This window comes from Dermacentor silvarum, chromosome 9 (genome assembly GCF_013339745.2).
Source record: "Dermacentor silvarum isolate Dsil-2018 chromosome 9, BIME_Dsil_1.4, whole genome shotgun sequence".
Lineage (NCBI taxonomy): Eukaryota > Metazoa > Arthropoda > Arachnida > Ixodida > Ixodidae > Dermacentor > Dermacentor silvarum.
In genome coordinates this window covers 165,879,373-165,899,086 of record NC_051162.1, presented here as the reverse complement: position 1 = coordinate 165,899,086, position 19,714 = coordinate 165,879,373, and the positions used below count along the sequence as shown (strand labels likewise).

Genomic DNA, 19,714 nt, shown 5'->3' with positions numbered 1-19,714 from the left:
GCCAGATGACGCTAACACCAGGGTGCGACAGGCCGTCAGAGAGATCCTGCGCCGAGAGGTGTTCAGACGAGGTCTGATCAATGTAACCCCCGAGGTCTGGCAGGGCTGGATGCGCTCGGCCGAAGGAGCTCACTGCTGCCGGAATTCTCAACCCGATTCCCTGGCTGCCCCAGGAAAGAGAGGAGCTGCGCCAGTTCGAGTGGCCCGACCGCCCTGTTGACAACGGGCAGATCAGGATGCTCCTCGAGCAGCTTATAACCGCGGCCACCCCCTTCTTGCGGGACCTAGGGGTCATCACCCTCTTCGCCTACGCCTTTCTCGGATTCGCCAAGAAGGGCATCATCAGTCAGCGCAAGCTGGACGCTGTGATCAACCAGATCGAGAGCGAGACCGGAAAGAGGCTGGACTTGTCTGTTGGGATCATCAAGGACATGTGGCAAAAGGTGGGAGCTCATATCCCTTACCGATCCATCCCCCCAATGTTCCGCACCTGGGAGGCAGAAATGGGAGAGAGCTGTCTGCGAATGAGGATCATCCTGGAGCAAGCTGCTTGGACTGGGCTGACCCACTACACAACGATCCTTAAGATGTTCACTGATCATCCAGGGTTCCCGTGGGCGAAGGTGGCAGCACTGCTGCCCAGAGACTGGGCCAACTTCTTGGCAGCTCTGAGCGCAGTAGGCAACGATGCCTATTACGGGTTCCAGCAGAACCTAGGTGACGCCGCGGCAACCAAGCTTGCAAGCCTTGGCTACGTGGCAAAAGAAATGATGGTGAAGGTTGGAGGCCGAGACGGTAGAGCCATCATTCAGTACAAGGGATGGACCTCAAATCCTCTGCGCAAGACAGCCCTAGATGCCATCATCGCCGGGTGGGACCCGACAGGAAACGCTGCCAACCTAGTGCCAGACCTGGCAGCGGTCCCCGAGCTGTGCAACCGGCTGCGACGAGTCCACGAGCAGGGCCAAGCTGGCCAAGGTGTCGAGGATAAGTAGGTGACGGTGTCGGCTTGGCTACTTTCTGCACAGGACACGTTGCGCCATCTGTAGCAGCCCAGACCAACTGGGCCAAGCACATCACATCACCCCTCAAGCCATTTCGCCAGCAAGTCATTGACAACATTGGGTTCTGTTGGTTGCACATTGATTTCCAGTTTGCATTTTTTATTCACTTCCTTTTTATGGTTGATTGTTTGTGGAACAATATACTGATATCTGGAAACCTATGTGCCAACCTTTATCACTGCGATTACTAAAACCTTACATAGTGACACCGAAATGTTTCAATATAATACGCATAAATTTAGTACCCGAGCTTAGAGGCGCGCAATCTCGACTTTGCCTGAGCAGCGAACTACCTTGCAACACTGCTCCTCAGGACCAGCCAAATCGGAATTGAGCAGAAATTTTATTATAAGAGGAACCATTATAGTGCCTTTGTAATGCCAAAAAGACCACTTTAAATGCTCCCTAGACTGCTTATTAACCCATAAATGGAACACATAAAGCGTGTGCAAAGTAGAGGGTGTAACTACTTTGCTGTGTCTGTGTCAAGATGCATAACACACTCCTCCCATTCCTTCACATCAAAGAATCTGCCCATGGTTCGAAAACTTGGCTTACAAACGCAAAAAAATTATAAACTTTAATCCCACCTAGGGTCAAGAGTCTTTTACTGTTCAGTAGCATTTTGTGATAACAGATCTCATAAGAAAGACATTACACAAATATCTGCTTGTGGTCTGTATTATCTAATTTGCTATCACCATTAAAAGATGTACGTATGCTTGCCTCATCGTGTGGTAGCACCACTCAATGCGGTCCTTGTAGGGCCAAATGGATGTGGCTAGCTGAAGCATGCTCTCAGCATATTTGCTCCTCATCTCTATGTCTTCGCAGTGGTCCTTCCAAACCCGGTCCCCATCTCCGTCTGAAATAAAATCACATATACTGGCTTGGAGTGTGCGCACATGTTTTGCCTAAATAGTTCTGCACAGTGCAGCAACAGTTTCATTGTAGCCAAAAGTTGATACGAAATGGCAGCACGAGACAGTGGGAAAGATTGAACACAACTACTCTACAGTGGAAAGTCTTGTTTGTCAAGCTTGAAGGAAAAGGTTATAGGTGTGGCATCACGTCGTGAAGCTATACTACGAACGTTCACTATCGTTAATTTGGATTTTAGATTATAGACCAAGGTCTGTTGTGAGCTTCATCGAATACAGATATGAACGCAACCGTAGTTTCGCTCAGAGCGATGTCTGAAACTGTAGGAACGCTCACTTGTCTGGTAATCAAGCCTTAGTTTTTCGTGAACGCTTCTGATCACGGCGACGAGTTCTTGATGCTCCTCACGAGTCATGGCGCAGTCTTCAGGCGTGATCTCCGATATAATTACGTCACATAAAGGCTGCTGACGAATGACCTGGCGAAGTTCGCAAGCACCGTCCAACACAGGAAACAACAGAACTGGCTGATGCGTAAGAGTATCAATAAAAACGGCTCAAATCGCGCAATCCCACTAGCCACGACGCAAGGAGACAGCCCTACGGTGCAACGCGATGCAGTTACTATGGTTACTACAGCTGCAAACGGCCGGTCTGATTGCTTCGAGTCGCAGTTTCAGTATGCATCTTTTTACGATCCTCAAATAGATGAGCCAAATTTATCAACTAAATTTAATATTTAATGAATAAATAAATTAAGTAATACAGTTTTATATGTGATACAATGTAGGCACTGCGCATTGATTTTCGTTTTGTTTACGATCATGCGAAACTGTCTCGGTCCGAGCAACAGTTTCCTACCGTCGCCGTTGGAGCACTGGTCGGTGTGGAACGGCGGAGGCTGACATTTGCGAGTGGTATGGTGAGTAATTAATATTCCTTACCTCAATCAGTAGAAGGTCCTTCCGTCCACCCCCCGTTGGACGCACGTGATACTCCGTTCGGGAACTCGCTAATAACTGGCTCATCGCCCGACGCCCGTCTGATCAAGCGCCGTAGTGTCGTGGGGCTCGCGACCGTTCCTTCGCGAAAGTTTGAAAACCCTCCCGAGCCGTGTTGAGATGTATCGTAGACCCTATCCGAAAGTAATTTGCCGTTGCTTCTTTTCTCACGATCAGCGTACGAATAACGTCGCACTTGGTGACGTCGTTTGCGTTCTGTAACGTTCGTGTTCTGGGCATTTCAATCGTCGGTAGTTGTAACGGGGTTCGGGGCCAGCCGAACGTACGGCTCCTTCGAGTGGTCCGCGCGCTCGAACGAGCGACCGCTAGAAGTCTTGCCCAATTCCTTTAGAAGGGTGGACACGTGACGATACAGTACGGCGCCCCCACGTTATGTTAGGAAGGTTCCTGCTGAAATAAATAAATAAAATGCCCCGGGAAATGCCGCGATTGTGATTCATGAGTGGTCGTGTGGCAACCGCGATTGAATGCGCACACACATATCATCTCATCGTGGTCTCGCTCCTAGGTAAACAGCAAGAGAGAGAGAAACCGTTCCATTTTCTTGCGCCACGCTCTTGCTTAGGACTTCGCAGTCTTTCCGCTGGTGTAGTTTGGTTGGGGACCTAATCACATCTTTTGTAGAGAGAGGGGGGGGGGGGGAGTAGTTGTGATTGGGGTTCGGCGCGCGCGAAAGGGGGGCTTACGTTAAGGAAAAAAAAAAAAAAAAAAGCGCGGTGGCCTCCCGCCCTCGCCTAATCGTGGTGGCAGTCTGCTTGACGGCGAAGAAAAGAAAGAACTCAAAAGTATGTGGGTTACACGATGGCGCGCCCCTGCATTCTCTTGCTGTCTACGCTTGTGTCGAGTTGTTTTTGACTCTACCTCTCTGCTGGCCGCACGCTTTCACGTGGCTCGTCGTCGGGGAAGTGACGGCGAAGAAAAAAAAAAAAAAAATGCTTGAGTCGGTGGTACAGCGACCGTGAGGGCATGCACGTTCCTTGCACCCGCCTTTCTGTGTAGGACCCCCTCTCCCTCACACCACCGTCGCGTCAGCTGGTCGGTGTTGTTTACGCCCACGGTGTTTTGGCTGGCGTCGACAGGACGCGTCAGAATTTGCGACGGAAGCCGCTCGTTGAAGGGGGCCGCATCGGTTGGCCCCCGGTACTCTGAGATTGGCGGTTACGTTGCTTGGAGGGGTGTCTACGATCTTTGCGGCCAAGTAAGAGCACATTTTTCGAGGTTTGTAGCAGCAGGAAATTGTAGAACACGGACAGAGAAAGGAACGGACAGACGTGGACGTAGCTGACGTTGAAGCATGGGAGAGGAGTGCAATGGGTTAGCACACCGTCAGTGGTCTCGACAAGCAGTCGCGTCCGCGTCTGTTTTCTTCCTTTCTGTGTCTGTGTTCTACAATTTTCCTGTTGCAACAAACCTCGAAGGGTGAACCAACCAGCTCAGTTTTAACACCCTTTTAAGAACACAGGGGAAGTATTATTTTCTAAGCAGGAAAGGGGTTCAGTCACGCTATTGCTAAATTAACACTGTGGAGAAAGACGCAGCGCACAAGAGCATGGATTACGTTGGCTACCTTCAGCTGCTGTTGCGTTGTTTTCATCCAAGGCCTGGATAGTGATCCACTGGGAAACACTGCGTCCCAGATTTGCATCTCTGGGGTGCAGCTAAACAACCGAGGCACTGCGGGCTGTTGTGGGGCTGCTTATAGATGAGAACTGCTGTGTTCATCTCAGCAGAGCAGTTAGTTCCTTTGCGAGTGTGGGTGAAGAGAGTGCACTCTCTCCACGGGCAGGGGCAGCATTTTGACTTACACAGTTTGTAGTGAGAAAGGAAACACTTAGTCTGTGTTCAAACAGCGATCCCTGTGAACAGGCAAGTCCAAGCCTTCCTCCCTACTTTTTCATGTGCAGTTTTGGTGCTGGAGAATGCCCCCTGATGGAACTTAATTTACTTCAGTGCAAAAACAAGAAAAATAGTTTGCTTCGAATGGACACACCCTGTTGCTTTTCGAACTGCAACCTGCGTTTTTTTTTTTCTTAACTTCAGAAGATCACGCACTTGCCTCTGCTTTGATATTGCCTAAATTTTGCACTAACATTGCATTTTCTTTGAAGTTGAAGTTTTATGAAAGGTTTCCTGACATTATTATAAAAGTTGGCAGACCTATTTCGTAGAGCCATCACTTTTACGGTTCAGATTGTTTGATATAACACGTAGCATTTATTTGCCACGTTTGTCAAGAAAAAAACAAATGTGAATTTACTTTCATCTGCTCCTCTACTGGTGTCGGCATCACACCCTGCAATGACTGCGGTCGGCATACTGACTCACGAGTACACTGACTCGCACTCACCTCGCTCTCATTTCGCAGGCGCGAGAAAGAGCATCGGTGAGCGACTAAGGGTGTGAGGGGACCCGAGTATGAATGGGAGTGAGTGTTGGTTAATGAGAGTACTAAGGAAAGTCTGTGAGGGTGAGTTGGAGTAGACATTAGTGTGCATGTGAGTAGGTGGGTGCAGGTAAAAGGGTGACTGAACTCTGAACACGAGTGACTGTTGGTGAACATGAGTAGGAATGTGTGTGTGTGTGTGCCGACGAGTGTGAGTATACATGATTATGAATGACTGACTACATAGCCTGTAAAAAGCCTGTGTAATAGTGTGGGCATTTATTGTGCGCTTCATCATCTGTATATAATCATCATCATGTGTGTTGCCTTTGTCTTCATCGCGCGTGAGGGTGCATCATCAGTGCGGACTGTGCCGAGGTTTCTTCGCCGTGTCTCTCAGACTCAATAAAGGTCCGCCCTCACTGTGATGTCACAAGTGGCGGAGGTGCTTCTCGGTCCCCCGTCCTCTGCACGCCTGGCCTACTCCCTCGAGCTTCGTTCGGGTCGCTGCTTGTATCCACTGTCTGCCGGCACGTTGCAATACGAGCAGCCGGGTGCTTCTACCCTTACCACTCCACCTCGGCAAGCCGCACCTTATCTGAGCATCAGCGGCCACCAGCGTGATCCCTATCTGTTCAGTGGTCTTTGCGGTGAAGATGCTCAGGACTGGCTGGACGATTACGAGCGCGTGAGCTCTGCTGATTGGTAGAATGATCTCATCAAGCTGTGCCATGTCTTATTCTGACGGGTGTGACGAGGACTTGGTTTTTCAACCATGAGATTGATTTCGCCGGCTGGATCAACTTCAAGCAGCAGCTTCGGCAAGCTTTTGGCATACCTGCGGTTCGCTCCGCCCCTGAAAAAAAAAACTTTCAATGCTCGCAAATAATACTCCGGCGAGTCTTACACATTATACATCGAGGATGTTCCTGCACTCTGTCGCCATGTCAATGATGCAATGGCTCAGTCAAAGAGGCTGTGTCACATTCTTAAAAGTATTGGGACTGTGGCCTTTAATGTGCTCACTGTCAAGAACAACAGCTACCGTCGCTGACGTCGTCTTGACGTGCCAGCTCCTCGACGAGCTCGAGTACGTACGCTTGCAGCCAGACTTCTACGAAAACCGTTCTACGGCAGACCCTGTCCTGTCTGTAATGATCGGGCGATTATACGCGAAGAACTTCAATCACTAGGCTTGTCACCTCCGTTGGTGCTTCCTGCTCAGCCTTCTGGTGCAGCCTAGCGTGACGTCATCACAGAGGAGCTCACGTCCATGACCTGTTCAGCGCATGTGGACCCTCCTACCCCTTGCCCCCTACCAACATATGCGCAGATTGTCCCTGCACCTCCAACCAGTGTCTGTTCAATGTTGCCTCTACCCACATACGTGCAGGTTGGTGTCGCTCCTCTGCCCAATGTTCACTCAATACCACTTCAGCCTTCATCGACCCATTTGACTACACGATCTCACAGCACACCGAGCACCCCCTACTACCTGCTTTGGCTTCTGTCTCGTCCTATCTGCTATTACTGTGGTTATCATGGCCACATGTCACATTCTTGCCCCAAGTGCCAACAAGATGAGCATCGCGATTATGACATGTGTGAACGTGATGTGTTTTCTGGAGGGACCTTTTATCAAAACTGGCGTTAGGCTTGCCCTGCGCACCGTTCCACATCTCCGCCTGCAACGACCTAGACACCGAATCGAATGGTTACCCCACCACCGCTCCCCATCACTGCTTCGGCCTGCCTCGTTCACCTCTGACCGTCGCCCGAAAAACTAAGTAATGCAGTTTTTGGAGGAAAAACTGCATTCACGGACAGGACTGCTATTCTTCCAGTGCGCCCTTGTAATATGATGTTTGTGTTTGTTGATGGTGTGCAAGTTGATGCTTTGGTAGACACTGGTGCCACTTTATCTGTTATTCACGCTGATTTGTGTAGGCGTCTCAGGCAGGTTATGATGCCTTGCGATGCACCCACGCTGGTTGCAGCTCAAGGGAACACTATCCGCCCTTCCGTGTTCTGTACGGTGCGTGTAATGATCGATGGCATCATCCCCCACATAAATTTGCTGTGCTGTCGCCCTGCTCTCACTATCTCATTTTAGGATGGGATTTCCTTGCTTCTGCTTCTGGCTGCTATATGTTGTGGGCAAGGTGTCATACATACAACCGACACTGACGATTCGCTCGGTGATGAAAACTACAAGCCATTTCATCTGCTTGCTGCAGAAGTTACCGAGCCCCTGCCAGGCTGTGTGAAAATTCTTAACATCAAGTCCGACATCATCGACCATGGCAATGTGTTAATGTTACCTTCTGTGTGTTGTTTCACAAAAGGAATAGCCATTGTATCATGCCTAGTTAGATTTGAGAATAGTTCTGCGCTTGTCGCCGTAATGAACATAACACCTGAAAATCTTCTCCTTTCTAAAGGCACCACTTTGGCTTTTCCTTTAAGGTTCCTTTCTGAAGTCCCTCCTGCTGGACATTCTCCCTCTACCTCCGCTCTTGCAGCCGTAATCAGCTCAGACTTGATCCCTTCGCAGCAGCAACAGTTACTTGCATTGTTGAAGAGGCATGAAGGTTCATTTGACACCCATTCTTCAACATTGGGACAGACTTCCGTTACAGTGCATCGGATTCAGACACGGCAGATCCATCGTGCATCACCGGCTGTATTGCGTGTCTCTAGCCGACTGGAAAATTATTGAGGAAAACGTTGCCGACATGCTGCAACATGAAATAATCCACCGCTCTGCTAGCCCTTGGTCTTCTCCCATCTTTTTGGTCCGAAAAAAAGATGGCTCAGAGAAATTGTGTCGATTAGAGTGCTCAACAAGATCAAACGCAAGGATGTATACCCCATGCCTCGCATTGATGATGCCGTAGATTCCCCGCAAGGTGCTGAGTATTTCTCCAGTCTTGATCTGCGTTCAGGCTACTGGCAAATTCCGATGCACGAAGACAACGAAAAAAACGGCGCTTGCAACCCCGGATTGTCTATACGAGTTTGTCATCCTCTTCGGCCTCTGGCATGATTTCGCAACTTTTGAGCGCATGATTGACACTGTTCTGCGTGGCCTGAAGTGGAAGACTTGCTTGTGCTATCTGGATGATATATTTATTTTCCCTTCGACATTTGCTCCGCATCTGCAACGTCTGGACGAGGTTCTCACGTGCCTTGCCAATGCTGGTCTTCAGCTCAACACCAAAAGGTGTCATTTTGCAAGCGAGATGATCCAAGGTCTTGGGTCATATTGTGAGCAAGGATGGTATTCGTCCTGATCCTCACAAGATTTTGGCGGTGCTTCGCTTTCCTCGTTCAGAAAAGACTAAGCACCTACGCAGTTTTCTTGGCATTGCTTCCTATTTTCACCGATGTATACGCGACTGTGGCTGCAGAAAGGCATCCGATTTATACGGATGCCTTTTTGCAGCCTACAAATTTACGCTTTTTATTTAGGCAAAGCAATTTATTACTTGGACAATCTCATCATGTTCCCATCCCCATACCTGCCAAGTCTCCCGGATTACCCGGGAGACTCCCGGATTTGGACCATGTCTTCTGGTTGTACGGCTGACAAGAAAATCTCCCGGAAATTGCAGTTGTGTCCCGTTCCCGCGTCCAGCGCTTTGTCAGGCCTCATTGGCAAAAAAAAAAAAAAATCTAACCCAATCCAATCCAGTTAGAATTTCACCCCGCAAAGCATTGTTAAGAAAGTAGTTGGGGAACCCTATACATCGTTAACCGCAGAGCCGCTCCTTGCGCTGAGGGGGTTGTTGGGTGCCATAGTGGCCCTAGTCCCATTAAGCTAGCCAGTGAATGCCGTCTTCCACAACTAGCAACACTCGACTCTCCATCGTTCTCCTCAGCGTCAGCCGCTCTGGCATTGCGTAGGCCTACGGCCAGTCATGGCTTTAACATCAAGGAGCGCTAGTGCCAAAGGTATCGAAGTATTTTTAATGTATTGCTGAGCCAAAATGACGCTGGGTATTTTGTTGATACCACAGAGCAATGCAGAGTGCGAGGGGCAATTTAACATCGTGAAAAATGCGAGCTCGGACGCAGTGCCTCTCGTCCGTGTGTCGCTCGTTCAAGACGCTGGGAAACGGGAACCTCGCAAAATGTGAAAGAAATGGAATTTCTTTTAATCAAACATTATCTGAAGAATTTTTGAACACCCACTGTGGTTGCTTAGTGGTTTTGGCATTGCGCTGCTAAGCGCGAGATAGTGGGATCAAATCTTGGCTGCGGCGGCTGCATTTAGTTGGCAGCGAAATACAAAAACGCCCATGTGCCGTTCATTGGTTGCACGTTAAAGAACCCCAGGTGGTCCAAATTAATCCGGAGTTCCCCACTACGGCGTGCCTCATAATCAAATAGGGGTTGTGAGACGTAAGACCCGAGAATTTAATTAAATTTTAAAAGAATTTTTGAACCCAAAATTAGCAACAACGAAATGCTTGTAAAAGTGAGACCTTGATGTTCATGTGGTCATTTTTATATCTGGAAATGAAATTGTAATAAAGTTCTCCTGGGCAGTACTTGAAAATTACGTTGGGAGAGGGGGGGGGGGGTTGTGTAACCGACTTACCCCCCCCTCCCCCGCCGGTAGGAAGATCTTCGGTATTTAGTTTCGCCAAACTTGGGCAGGTATGCATCCCTTCAAAGCATTTTTTAATGCTGTAGTATTGCCCCTTGCTTCTTCAGTATCTGATGAAACGCTGTTTTGGACTTTCATTACTATCATTGCCATGGTGCGTCGTATAGGATAACCTTTCAATGTTTCTTTACAAATTATAGAAGTAAAAAAATACCACTATTTTAATGAGAAAGTTGCACTGCCCTGTCCAACTTCGTTTTTCCTCTTAATCTCAGCTAGAATATCAGCTACTCCCGTTTGCTACCTAATTAATCCACGCTTTCTTCCTTTCTCTTAACATTAGGGACATGATTAATCATTTGATCGCTCGTTGCGTGGCCTTTAACTTCTCCTGCTGGATATTTGCTTTTAAATGCAGTGGTCCCCAGCTTGAATTTCATGGATGCGATAGAACTTCATAAATTTTACGATACGCGACCATGTGAGGGAGATGCTCCTGTTGAAGTCTTACAACAAATAAAGCTTCCTTTGTTTGCCCACTGTTAATCACTTCAAACCTCAAACTTGCTGTGAAATTTAATTTAAAATCAAGCCTTAGTCTTCCTTGGTCAAATTTAACAATGCCCTATGTGCTAGGGATGTGCACTTTGCGAAAATACACGGACACATGTTCCTTTGCTTATGTTGGTTTGCAAGTAAAGTAAAACTCAACCTGGCACCTCTTGGGATGCTTGGGAATTTTTCCAGCATAGAAACGCTCCAAATGCATCTGTGACACCGCACTAATGCCAGTGCTGAGCACAAAAATTTGAAGCTGGAAGGTCGGCCTTCGTTTGCTGTCTTAACCAGCCCCCTTTTCATCAATAGAAATGCAAATAGAGTTCTAGAATGCTGTATACCACGCACGAACAGGATGTTTCTTGTCAGTGCTTCTCTAAGTCTCAGTGGTGCAGCAGTTGTTTTGGCCATGTTTGACGACCTAGCTTTCTCCGAAGCTCGGAGGCAGGCAGTGTTAGGCATCATTTGGCTAGCCCTGCGGGTGTTTTACGACGCCTGCTTTCACGTACGAAGAGGAAGGGTAGAAGGATTGGGTCATTGACCTTTCACGTCGCTACTGCTTTCCTGCCGATGCACTTGTCTTTCTGCCAACATTGGCACGGGTTCAACAAGGGGCATCTCGGAATTGCGAGCTATTCTTTATCGCACTCTTGCTGCTTTAACGCTTCCTTTGGGCGTTTTGTTTGTGCATGCATGCAGGCTTGCAATGCAATCCATTTGCATGTGCAGAACGTAACGATTTTACCGTTGGCTGGCTGTATTCCTTGCTAGACGGTTGAGCAAAGAGAAGCATGTTACAGATGTTCCTTCTTTCTAGGAGTGGCGAACATTTCGTGTGCGTGGATTTCAATTTTCCCCCAGGCTGGTCGTCTCTACAACATACTTTTGGCATTCGCTAGAAAGTTCATGACGAAACACACGAACTGGATCAGAACTCAGCATAAGTACACAGAACATGTGCTGACGGAAATGTTTGAGAAGCGCAGAATTTGTAGGAAATCTCTAAGTGATAAGGCATTACAAAGAAGCACACAAACCAAAAAATTCAATGAGGAGGTATGAGCTAAAAGAATGACTGGATCCTGAAGCTACATCTAGTACACATGCACAAATATCCAGGAATGGGGACAGCGCGACAGTTGTCGTGGTATCTCAATTGGTAGAGCATTACACGTGTACTGCGAAAGAAGTGGGTTTTGCTCCCAGCTGCGGCAAGTTGTCTTTTTGTCCACTTTCAGTTTTCCTTTTTTTAATATTTCTACATTTCAATTTTAAAAAATGGACCAAGTAATTTCCCATACTCTTTCTGTTGCTTATCTGTGAGGCTTCATGTAATCGGGAAGTACATATTTTGGGATATAGCTTTGCCTCAACGTCTGTCTGCATGAGCATTGTAGCTTTTTCAAAGGCATGCATGGTTTGCATCTCTTGGCCGGACATAAACATTGCTGTCCCCTGTTTTTAACACGAAAGTGTTTTATGCCGGGGTCCACCAAGACTTCACTGACGTATTTCCGTCACGGAAATACGTCATAGAACATAATACAAAGAAAGAAACCAGAAGAAAAAGTTCCACAAACATGCAAAATTTGGAAATCGAACCCACGACCTCTCGGTCCGCGACGATAGATCGCCGAGCGTTTAACCCATTGCGCCACAAACGCATTTGCAGAGAGCTACACAGACGCGCCTTATATATCTAACCAATGCCTCCTTTAGAAGATGCCTGCCGCGTGAGCCGAGAAGCTGGTTCCTGCCCCTCTCCTCTTTCCTCTCCTCCACCGGGGTCGGCTGCGAGCGCTAGCTGCGGCGGCCGCTCCAAACTTGAACCACGTGACCCTGCCTCCGAGATTACAGCGGCGTCTGTTGCAATCCCGGAGGCAGGACCCGCGGTCTCTCGTCAAGCCATTGGTCGAGCGCGCGCCAGCCTCGTAATCGTCACTTCCTCCGCAACAGGAAGTAGGGTCGGCAGCGAGCGCCGTCTCTTCGCGACTACCTTGAACTAAAGGAACCTCTGCTCCAATGGGAAAACGAGCGACGCGGCAGGCATCTAGTAAAGGAGGCATTGATCTAACACTCCTCCGTGTACCCGCGCTCTTGCTCGGGGCGGTGCCGCCGCCTACGAGCAGAAAAGAGAAGTACTGCATTATGACACTAACGCGCACCGACAGTGAACGCTTCGGCGGTCTCAGCACTACGACGCCTCGATGCCAGCATTCGAAGGGACGCTGGCATCAAGAAGCACTACCAACGCCACCTAGGTGGCGTTCACCGTACTCAGCACAGCGGAGCGTGGCCTCCGCAATTAGCTCTGAAAATGTTTCTGAAGTTGATCGCGGAGGCTGCAATTACGACGCGCTGTACGCGCTGATTTGACTCGGTGACGATTCAGTTACGTGCTTTGTCTTGCGCGTTGTATTAGTGTGTCAGTTACGTGCTTCGTCTTTCGCGTTGTGCTAGCGTGTGCAGCGTAGTGCAGCTTCCATATGCACGACGGTTGCTCATGGTCATCGATGTTGGTAGTCGTGATGGAGGAGACGTGCCACCAGGCGTCAGCGTGGGTGCATCAACGCCTAAGGGCGCTTTAGCCACAAAACACCAATAGACATTATATATCAATGTGCAATAAACATTACACTACTTCTGTGAAGACACGTTTCACTTTCGTGTTCTATACCGATTCCTATATAAGAGGGATCAACCACATTTTTTACATGCACTCAAGTTCTGTATGTAAACAGAGATAAGTGAGTCTTGCTTGTCATCAAAGCTACGCGACCAAGGAAAATTGGCAATGACATTTGACATTTACTGACAATTTAATGACAATTGACATTTACTGAAATCGTGACTGTTATCATGCAACGTGGCTGATTGTACTAAATGGTGTTGCATATTTTCTCTGATGGATAAATGTTAGAGACAGACTCATATACATGAAGGTACGAGGACTGGCATGCAAAAAAAAAAAAAAAAAAGGTTGGTGTGGCAATAGCCCATCTATTGCTTTTCAGTGTGAGGCTGCATTCCTCAGTAATAACACCTGAAATGGTTTTCTTTTTTTTTTTTGGCCTTGGGCACTGCTGTGTTTTAGTATTTGTACTTTTCTGTGTTTTGTCACTTCTGCACTGGTTAAACATTTTGCCTGTCTAATGCTGATTCAGTCAGCATTTGTCGTGAGCACTCTTCTCCAGTTTCGTTAGAATTTGCAATTTCTGTCATGATCCAAGCACTGACCAGCCCTTAGCAGATCCAGCATTTATCTGCTTCGTTATCACTAATGAGCGCCTGATTATCTTCGTTTTCTTTTTCTAGACCTGTGTTCATTGTCAATCACCTTCAGTGGTACTTGCACTTTTGTGTCTTGCCGAGCACATCGTCTCACTGGAAGGCTGTGCTGCCGACTGCTCCACCAAATGTTGCACACAGAATGCAATATCCTTGAAAGTGATCCGTCGAGATTAGGGCCCCCAGTGCCTTAAAGTTGGGAAACATGATGCAAGGTTGTTGTTATTCTCCAGATTGTAAATTGAGCAGAGCTGAAGGAAGCAGAGTACGAACATACTTTTTGTTTTCTGCTCAACTTACCACTGCTTCATGGCTCCGATTTTGAGATCGCTGGGAAGAGGAGCTTGTTCCCCTGTGGTATTAGGCTGATGATGGGATGATGGCATTCTATTTGAGATGAAAGGCTAACTACAATGAAATAGTGCACTGTGGCTTAATTGGGTAATTGGAGATCACAGGGAGAGGCCTTCGTCCTGCAGTGGACATAAATATAGGCTGATGATGATGATTAACGAACACAGGTATAAATAATTTTTGAATATAACTAAGTTACTCTTACGTCACATTGAACTTTGCTACAAAATATTTTTGGCTGTATATACTATCGAAGCAATCTTGGCTCTCTGCAGGGCGAGTAGTTGTCTCATTTTCTGGTTAGCAACGTTTAAATAGCACCTAAGCAGACAACTTGTGTGCCTGGTTGCAAGCGGACGAGATTCAGATCCCGGGCAATGGCCTCCGAGAGTTTTAGCACGCTGTGGCGTGCTAAAACTCTCAGAGGGCCTGCCTCAGAGGGCCTGCCTAGGAGCCGTGCGGGCTCCTAATGTGAGCTGTACATAATTTCTGGTAAATGGTAATAGAGGCATTTTGTAAGCTATAAGCTCATTCAGCTTTTTGTATTTCATATGTTAAGTTTGCTACGGAGGACAGTATATATCTGCACTGTCTGAAACCAGGCTTGTTACGTGATCCAAGAACTTTGTTGCAGTTGGCCTTCACGTGGAAAAAATAGAGCTGGGCAGGCCATGTAATATTGTGTAGGGCAGGTAACCAACCGGTGGTCCATTAGAGCTGTGCAGAGTGATTGAGGAGTTAAGGACGGCAGAGAACTAAGTGTTGAGATGAGATTAGGAAATCTGTATGGATAAGAGGAAATCGGCTGGCACAGGACAGCGGTAATTAGAGATTGCTGGGAGAGGGGGGGGGGACTGCATCCTGCTGTGAACATAGAACAGGCTTAAGATGTTCACGAATGGTGATGAAATTTGATTGTCTATGGCTGCAGCATTGTGGAATACTTGATACTCTCAGCAGAAAGAGGTGAAAAGCAGATTTTCCTCAATTAGGCCTCAGCACAGAACAGACGAGGGCGTAAAGCTTAAATGCATCACAGGCAGAGTGTCGGAACGAAGTGTTTTTCATTCTGGTTTTTGTTTCGTTCCACTGAAAAACAGTTCCGTTCAGGTTCTGCTCCGGAACAAAAAAAAATCATCCATAACGGTTGATAATGGTTTTGGTTCGCATGGCATGATCTCAGAAACAGCACGTCAACGAGTGCACTAGCTGAAAGATGAGACCGCTGTTCTGACAAAACATCTTCTTCTTCTTCTTTCTGGGGTTTTACGTGCCAAAACCAGTTCTGATTACGAGGCACGCCGTAGTGGAGGGCTCCGGGTTAATTTTGACCACCTGGGGTTCTTTAACGTGCACTACAACGCAAGCACACAGGCGTTTTTGCATTTCGCCTCCATCAAAATGTGGCCGCCACGGCCGGGATTCGATCCCGTGATCTCGTGCTCAGCAGCGCAACGCCTTAGCTGACTAAGCCACCGCGGCGGGTGTTCTGACAAAACAAACTTAAACGAACATAAACAAACGATAAACTTTGGTAACAAAGCGTTGCACCCGTAAAAAACGAAGCAATAAGATCTTTAGGGCGCTAGACCTGGGTTTTCCTACGATGCCGATCTGCTAATGCACCGAGCTGCAGGCTTAGATTAGTGGAGCGCTCGACCGGCTATCACTTGCACTATGCTTGCCTGAGTCAGGCCCGTATCCAGGGGGCGGGGTGCCCTAGGGGCCCGGGCCCCCCCTCTCCCGAAATTTAGATGGGGGGGGGGGAGGGGGGTCTTTTCCAGCAGGGCTCCCGCCCCGCTGCGCAAGGAAACTTGTCAACAGCTGCTCACCATGTGCAAGACTTAGCAGATCTTTCCATGCCCATGTCCTACGGTGCTGAGTACATCGGCTGAACAGGCCGCCGCGTAAGTGACCCGGAGCATCACAAAAGAGCAGAGGACGCCGCACCCGACAGTCGGCACCCAATAAACAGAGAGGGGCGGCTGCGCTCCCAACTTTGCCGCCACTGCGATAAGGATTTAAGCAGACTTTTTGGCTCATCTGGTCTGCTCTCCCATCTGCTCTGACATGTAGATAGTGCTCTCCTTTCTGATCTGACATGTAGCTCATGCTACGAGAACGATGTACTGAGCTTCATACTCCGGCTAGTACGAGTATCCACTTCAGTAACTAAGTTTGCCTTTCCTATGTAAATAGACCCCCCCCCCCCCCCCCTATTCCGTTTCCCCTACCTCTCGACTTCGTACTTATCACTAAAGAAGCAATCCTCGTCAAGCCTGCTCCGACGACGGCGTCGGCCTGCTTAGCCTCCCGTGTGACGCTCCGGTAGCGTAGGTGAGCCACCTGTTACGTGAAGCAAGGGTGGCGGCTAGAGAAGCGGCCCTCCCTGTTGACGCCAGACTCGGAGACCCCGACTCCCGAATCCTACAGCCCGTGGTTGAAGGGCCCCAAGACTGCACGGCGCCGGGGACATACAAAAAAAAAAGGAGAACTAAACATTGTTCCAATTACTGGTATTAAATCAATTATACGTATACTAGTGCCCCCGTGCAGTCTTGAAGCTCCTTCGACCCACAGGCACATGTTGCAGCTCATATTGAATGCAACTGTACCTTTGTCGCCCTCTTGTCATAGTGCAGGAAGATATACCACAGGGGTACTTGCTTCGAGAAGTCCGTTCAGACAGGATCCTGCATAACTCGAGATCAACAGCAGCAGTGTTGCTGAAAAGGTTGCTTTGATCTAAAAACAGTGTGTTGCGTGTCAGTATCTGTTGCTTATGTACCGCCTCTAAAGGTAAATGATCGTTTATAAAGTGGGCATGTATCCCACAAAAGGTGTGCGCCCAGGGCAGGCATGCGAAGTAAAATGCAAGCTATTCCTTCTTCTGTGTCGTGTTTGCAGGATTTTTACGAATGCTATAGTTCACAGGTTAGCAGGTATGAAGGCAGTTCAATGAAATGATCCAACAACTTGTGTTAAGAGATTTCCCTCCTTGCTTTTATAAAGGAATATAAAAAAAAACTTTTTGTGACTGAAAGCGACTACAGCACAAACAGTCTAAAGGGTGTTACAGACAGACAGACAGACACAAACGTCTTTTTCTTGTAAGACACATGTAATGGATAAGCCTTTTCAGGTCATAGTTTTAGAGAGAAGAATATGGCGTAGATCTATAGCCTTGGTTCTGCAAGAAACGCTGAGGCTGCTACACGTCAAGGACTCTTTTCTAGTGAATGACTCTCATCAGATTATCGAATATATATTCGAGAGCTCACTAATGACCCGTTTGAGATATTTTCAATAACGTGCCTGTGAACTCTCCAGAATTTTTTGCAACATTTGAATTTGGGCTCGTTCTACGATTTTGCAAATGTTTTGTCAAATTCTACAAAAAAGTTGGTTCTGTTGGCAAGAATGTTTTAAGGGTATTAAAGGATAGGGTAAGCAAGATTGAAAAAAAAAATGGCGTAGAAAGAAATTGCTATGGTACTGTACTGCCCTTTTGTGGCAGTACAAGGTGCTAAACAGAGGGCTACTTGCTTCGAGTAAGTTCATTTAGATAACTTCATGAAGCAGGCTAAATTGGCAAAAGCAGAGTCATTGAAAAAGTCACTCGGATCTTAAAAGCACTGTGTTGCTTCCAAGTCTCTCCTGTGCCTAGCTTGCGGTTCCTTATTTGCCCTGTCCGAGGTAAATAATCGGAAATAATGTGCATATGTGTCCAACAGACGAGGTCTGGGCAAACAAACAAAAATGCGTGCTTCTCGCTGCCCTCACTCAGCCCCCTTCGCTTTTTCAAGCCCGTCAGTACTTTTACCAATTTTAAGGTTCAGAAGCTGGAGGTATGCAGTGGCTTCTAAAGACTTGTGCTATTTTATTTCTTTCATACAAAATTGCTGTACTGCATTGAAGACAGCACTTGTGTCTGTCCCTGTTATACGCTCGCATGTTGTTTTTGTCAGTGCTGTAGTCACTTTGAATATGTTCAAATATGCCAGTTAGACCATTCGAAAACCTTGTGAGTGAGAGATGAATTGGTGGTCTTTTTCGTTTCTGTAATGCGAGCTTGTCCCATTCATTTGTCGTTGGTCTCTTGTGCAGTGGTTGGTGCGTCATGTCCTTTCGGAAGGGACTCAGTCGGAGCAGCAACTACGACAACAGCAGCAGCGACACTGAGGACGCCTCCCCAGAGGACCGTGCGCAGACGAGGCGTGACTCCGACAGGTGGGTCACACTGGCTGCTGCCCTCACTGTGTCGCATGTTGTTGCGATAGCAATAATGTGCACTTGGGGCGCATTCATGCTGTTGTGCCATTGTGCTGTGTTGCTATAGGTGATGTCCAGACGCAGCGCCGAGTGACCGCTTCCTTAGAATTACAGAAACTAATCTCGAAGGCAATGCTTGGGTGGTCTGTATGTGCCGGAAGCTATAGATGTCTAAAACATGGCGACCACGACGTGTTTCCCGCTACCGCAGTTGCTACCGGCAGATGCAGTCAGCAACAGCAAAGCATTCAAGTTCGGTTTCTCTGATTCGGAGGGAGCTGTTGCTGAGGCGGGAACTTAGACACCACCTAATGCAGAACCAGGAACATGTCACAGCAGCCATGTTTTGGACATCACCAATTGACTGCGTGTGGGCCGAAGGCTGAGAAGGGTCTTCAGAGAGACGGAGCGCGCTTGTCTGCGAAAACGACCTAGCGCACATCGCCGGTGCCGTGCTCTGTCGGTTCTGCAGGGGAGAGAGGGCAGCGTCGTGCCTTCCTGTGCTTGCATGAGCGTTGCGCACGCACTGCATTAGCATTCCTGTTGAGCAGCCGCGTGAATACACTGGTCTGAGCGGAAGGGACAGTGAACGTTTAAGCTACCGCTATCCATCTCCATCTCTTCATCCTTTCACTGGGCGCTGACAAATGCCAACGGTTTGTCGGCAGTCTCATCTCGTGCACCATCACTGTCCGATGCTTGCAACACCGCTGGTGGCACTCCTCGTCCCATCATTGTTGTGAGATGCCTGCTAGCGGCCAGGAACGCTGTTTCTACGGCACAGCAGCAGTTGCCTCGCGTACTGCGTTGCGCCAACCTGTCGGCTCACAGATTGTTAAATCCCCTGTCCAAGGAAGGACCGTCTGTTGGGCTAGTTGGTCTAACAGTTAATTTCAGATGTAGCGCAAATAAGTACACATACACACGAAGAAGACACGGCAAACCCGGACGAGTGCTTGCCCTGTTCAAGGAGCCCAACTGCCTTTCAGGCCAAGCCATTTTCTCAACAGGTCCCTGTGGTGTACGATAAACGAGACAAGAGGTAGCGTTCTTTAGATACACACCGATGAACTGTTTTACCTTATGGAAATATTCACTGGTGTGAATTTTTTTTATTCTAAGCAAGGGACGTGATACTTGCTGCGGTGGCTCCGTGGCTCTGACACATTGCTTCTGGTGTATGAGATCTTCGTACTGTTTTGCCGGCTGCATGACCCATCATTTCTAGATGATGGGTCAAAAAGCCATAATGCAGCACTTCCTAGTGTTACCAATTTAAA

General features: G+C 48.1%; 2 protein-coding genes across 2 annotated transcripts in view; one reads left to right on the top strand and one right to left on the bottom strand.

Moving 5' to 3' along the window:
* Positions 1-2,589, bottom strand: part of LOC119464058 (S-adenosylmethionine sensor upstream of mTORC1) — a 28,538-nt gene extending 25,949 nt beyond the window's left edge. The window contains exons 1-2 of the mRNA XM_049655478.1: positions 2,283-2,589; positions 1,791-1,929 (exon numbers count right to left, since the gene is read on the bottom strand). Coding sequence (XP_049511435.1) covers positions 1,791-1,929; positions 2,283-2,361 — 218 coding nt within the window. The 5' untranslated portion in view covers positions 2,362-2,589. The remainder of the gene's footprint in view (positions 1-1,790; positions 1,930-2,282) is intronic.
* A 184-nt stretch (positions 2,590-2,773) lies between these two features.
* Positions 2,774-19,714, top strand: part of LOC119464625 (BTB/POZ domain-containing protein KCTD20-like) — a 161,806-nt gene continuing 144,865 nt past the window's right edge. Inside the window, 2 exon segments of the mRNA XM_049656204.1 lie at positions 2,774-2,867; positions 18,270-18,392. Of these exon segments, the coding sequence (XP_049512161.1) occupies positions 18,283-18,392 (110 nt within the window). The 5' untranslated portion in view covers positions 2,774-2,867; positions 18,270-18,282.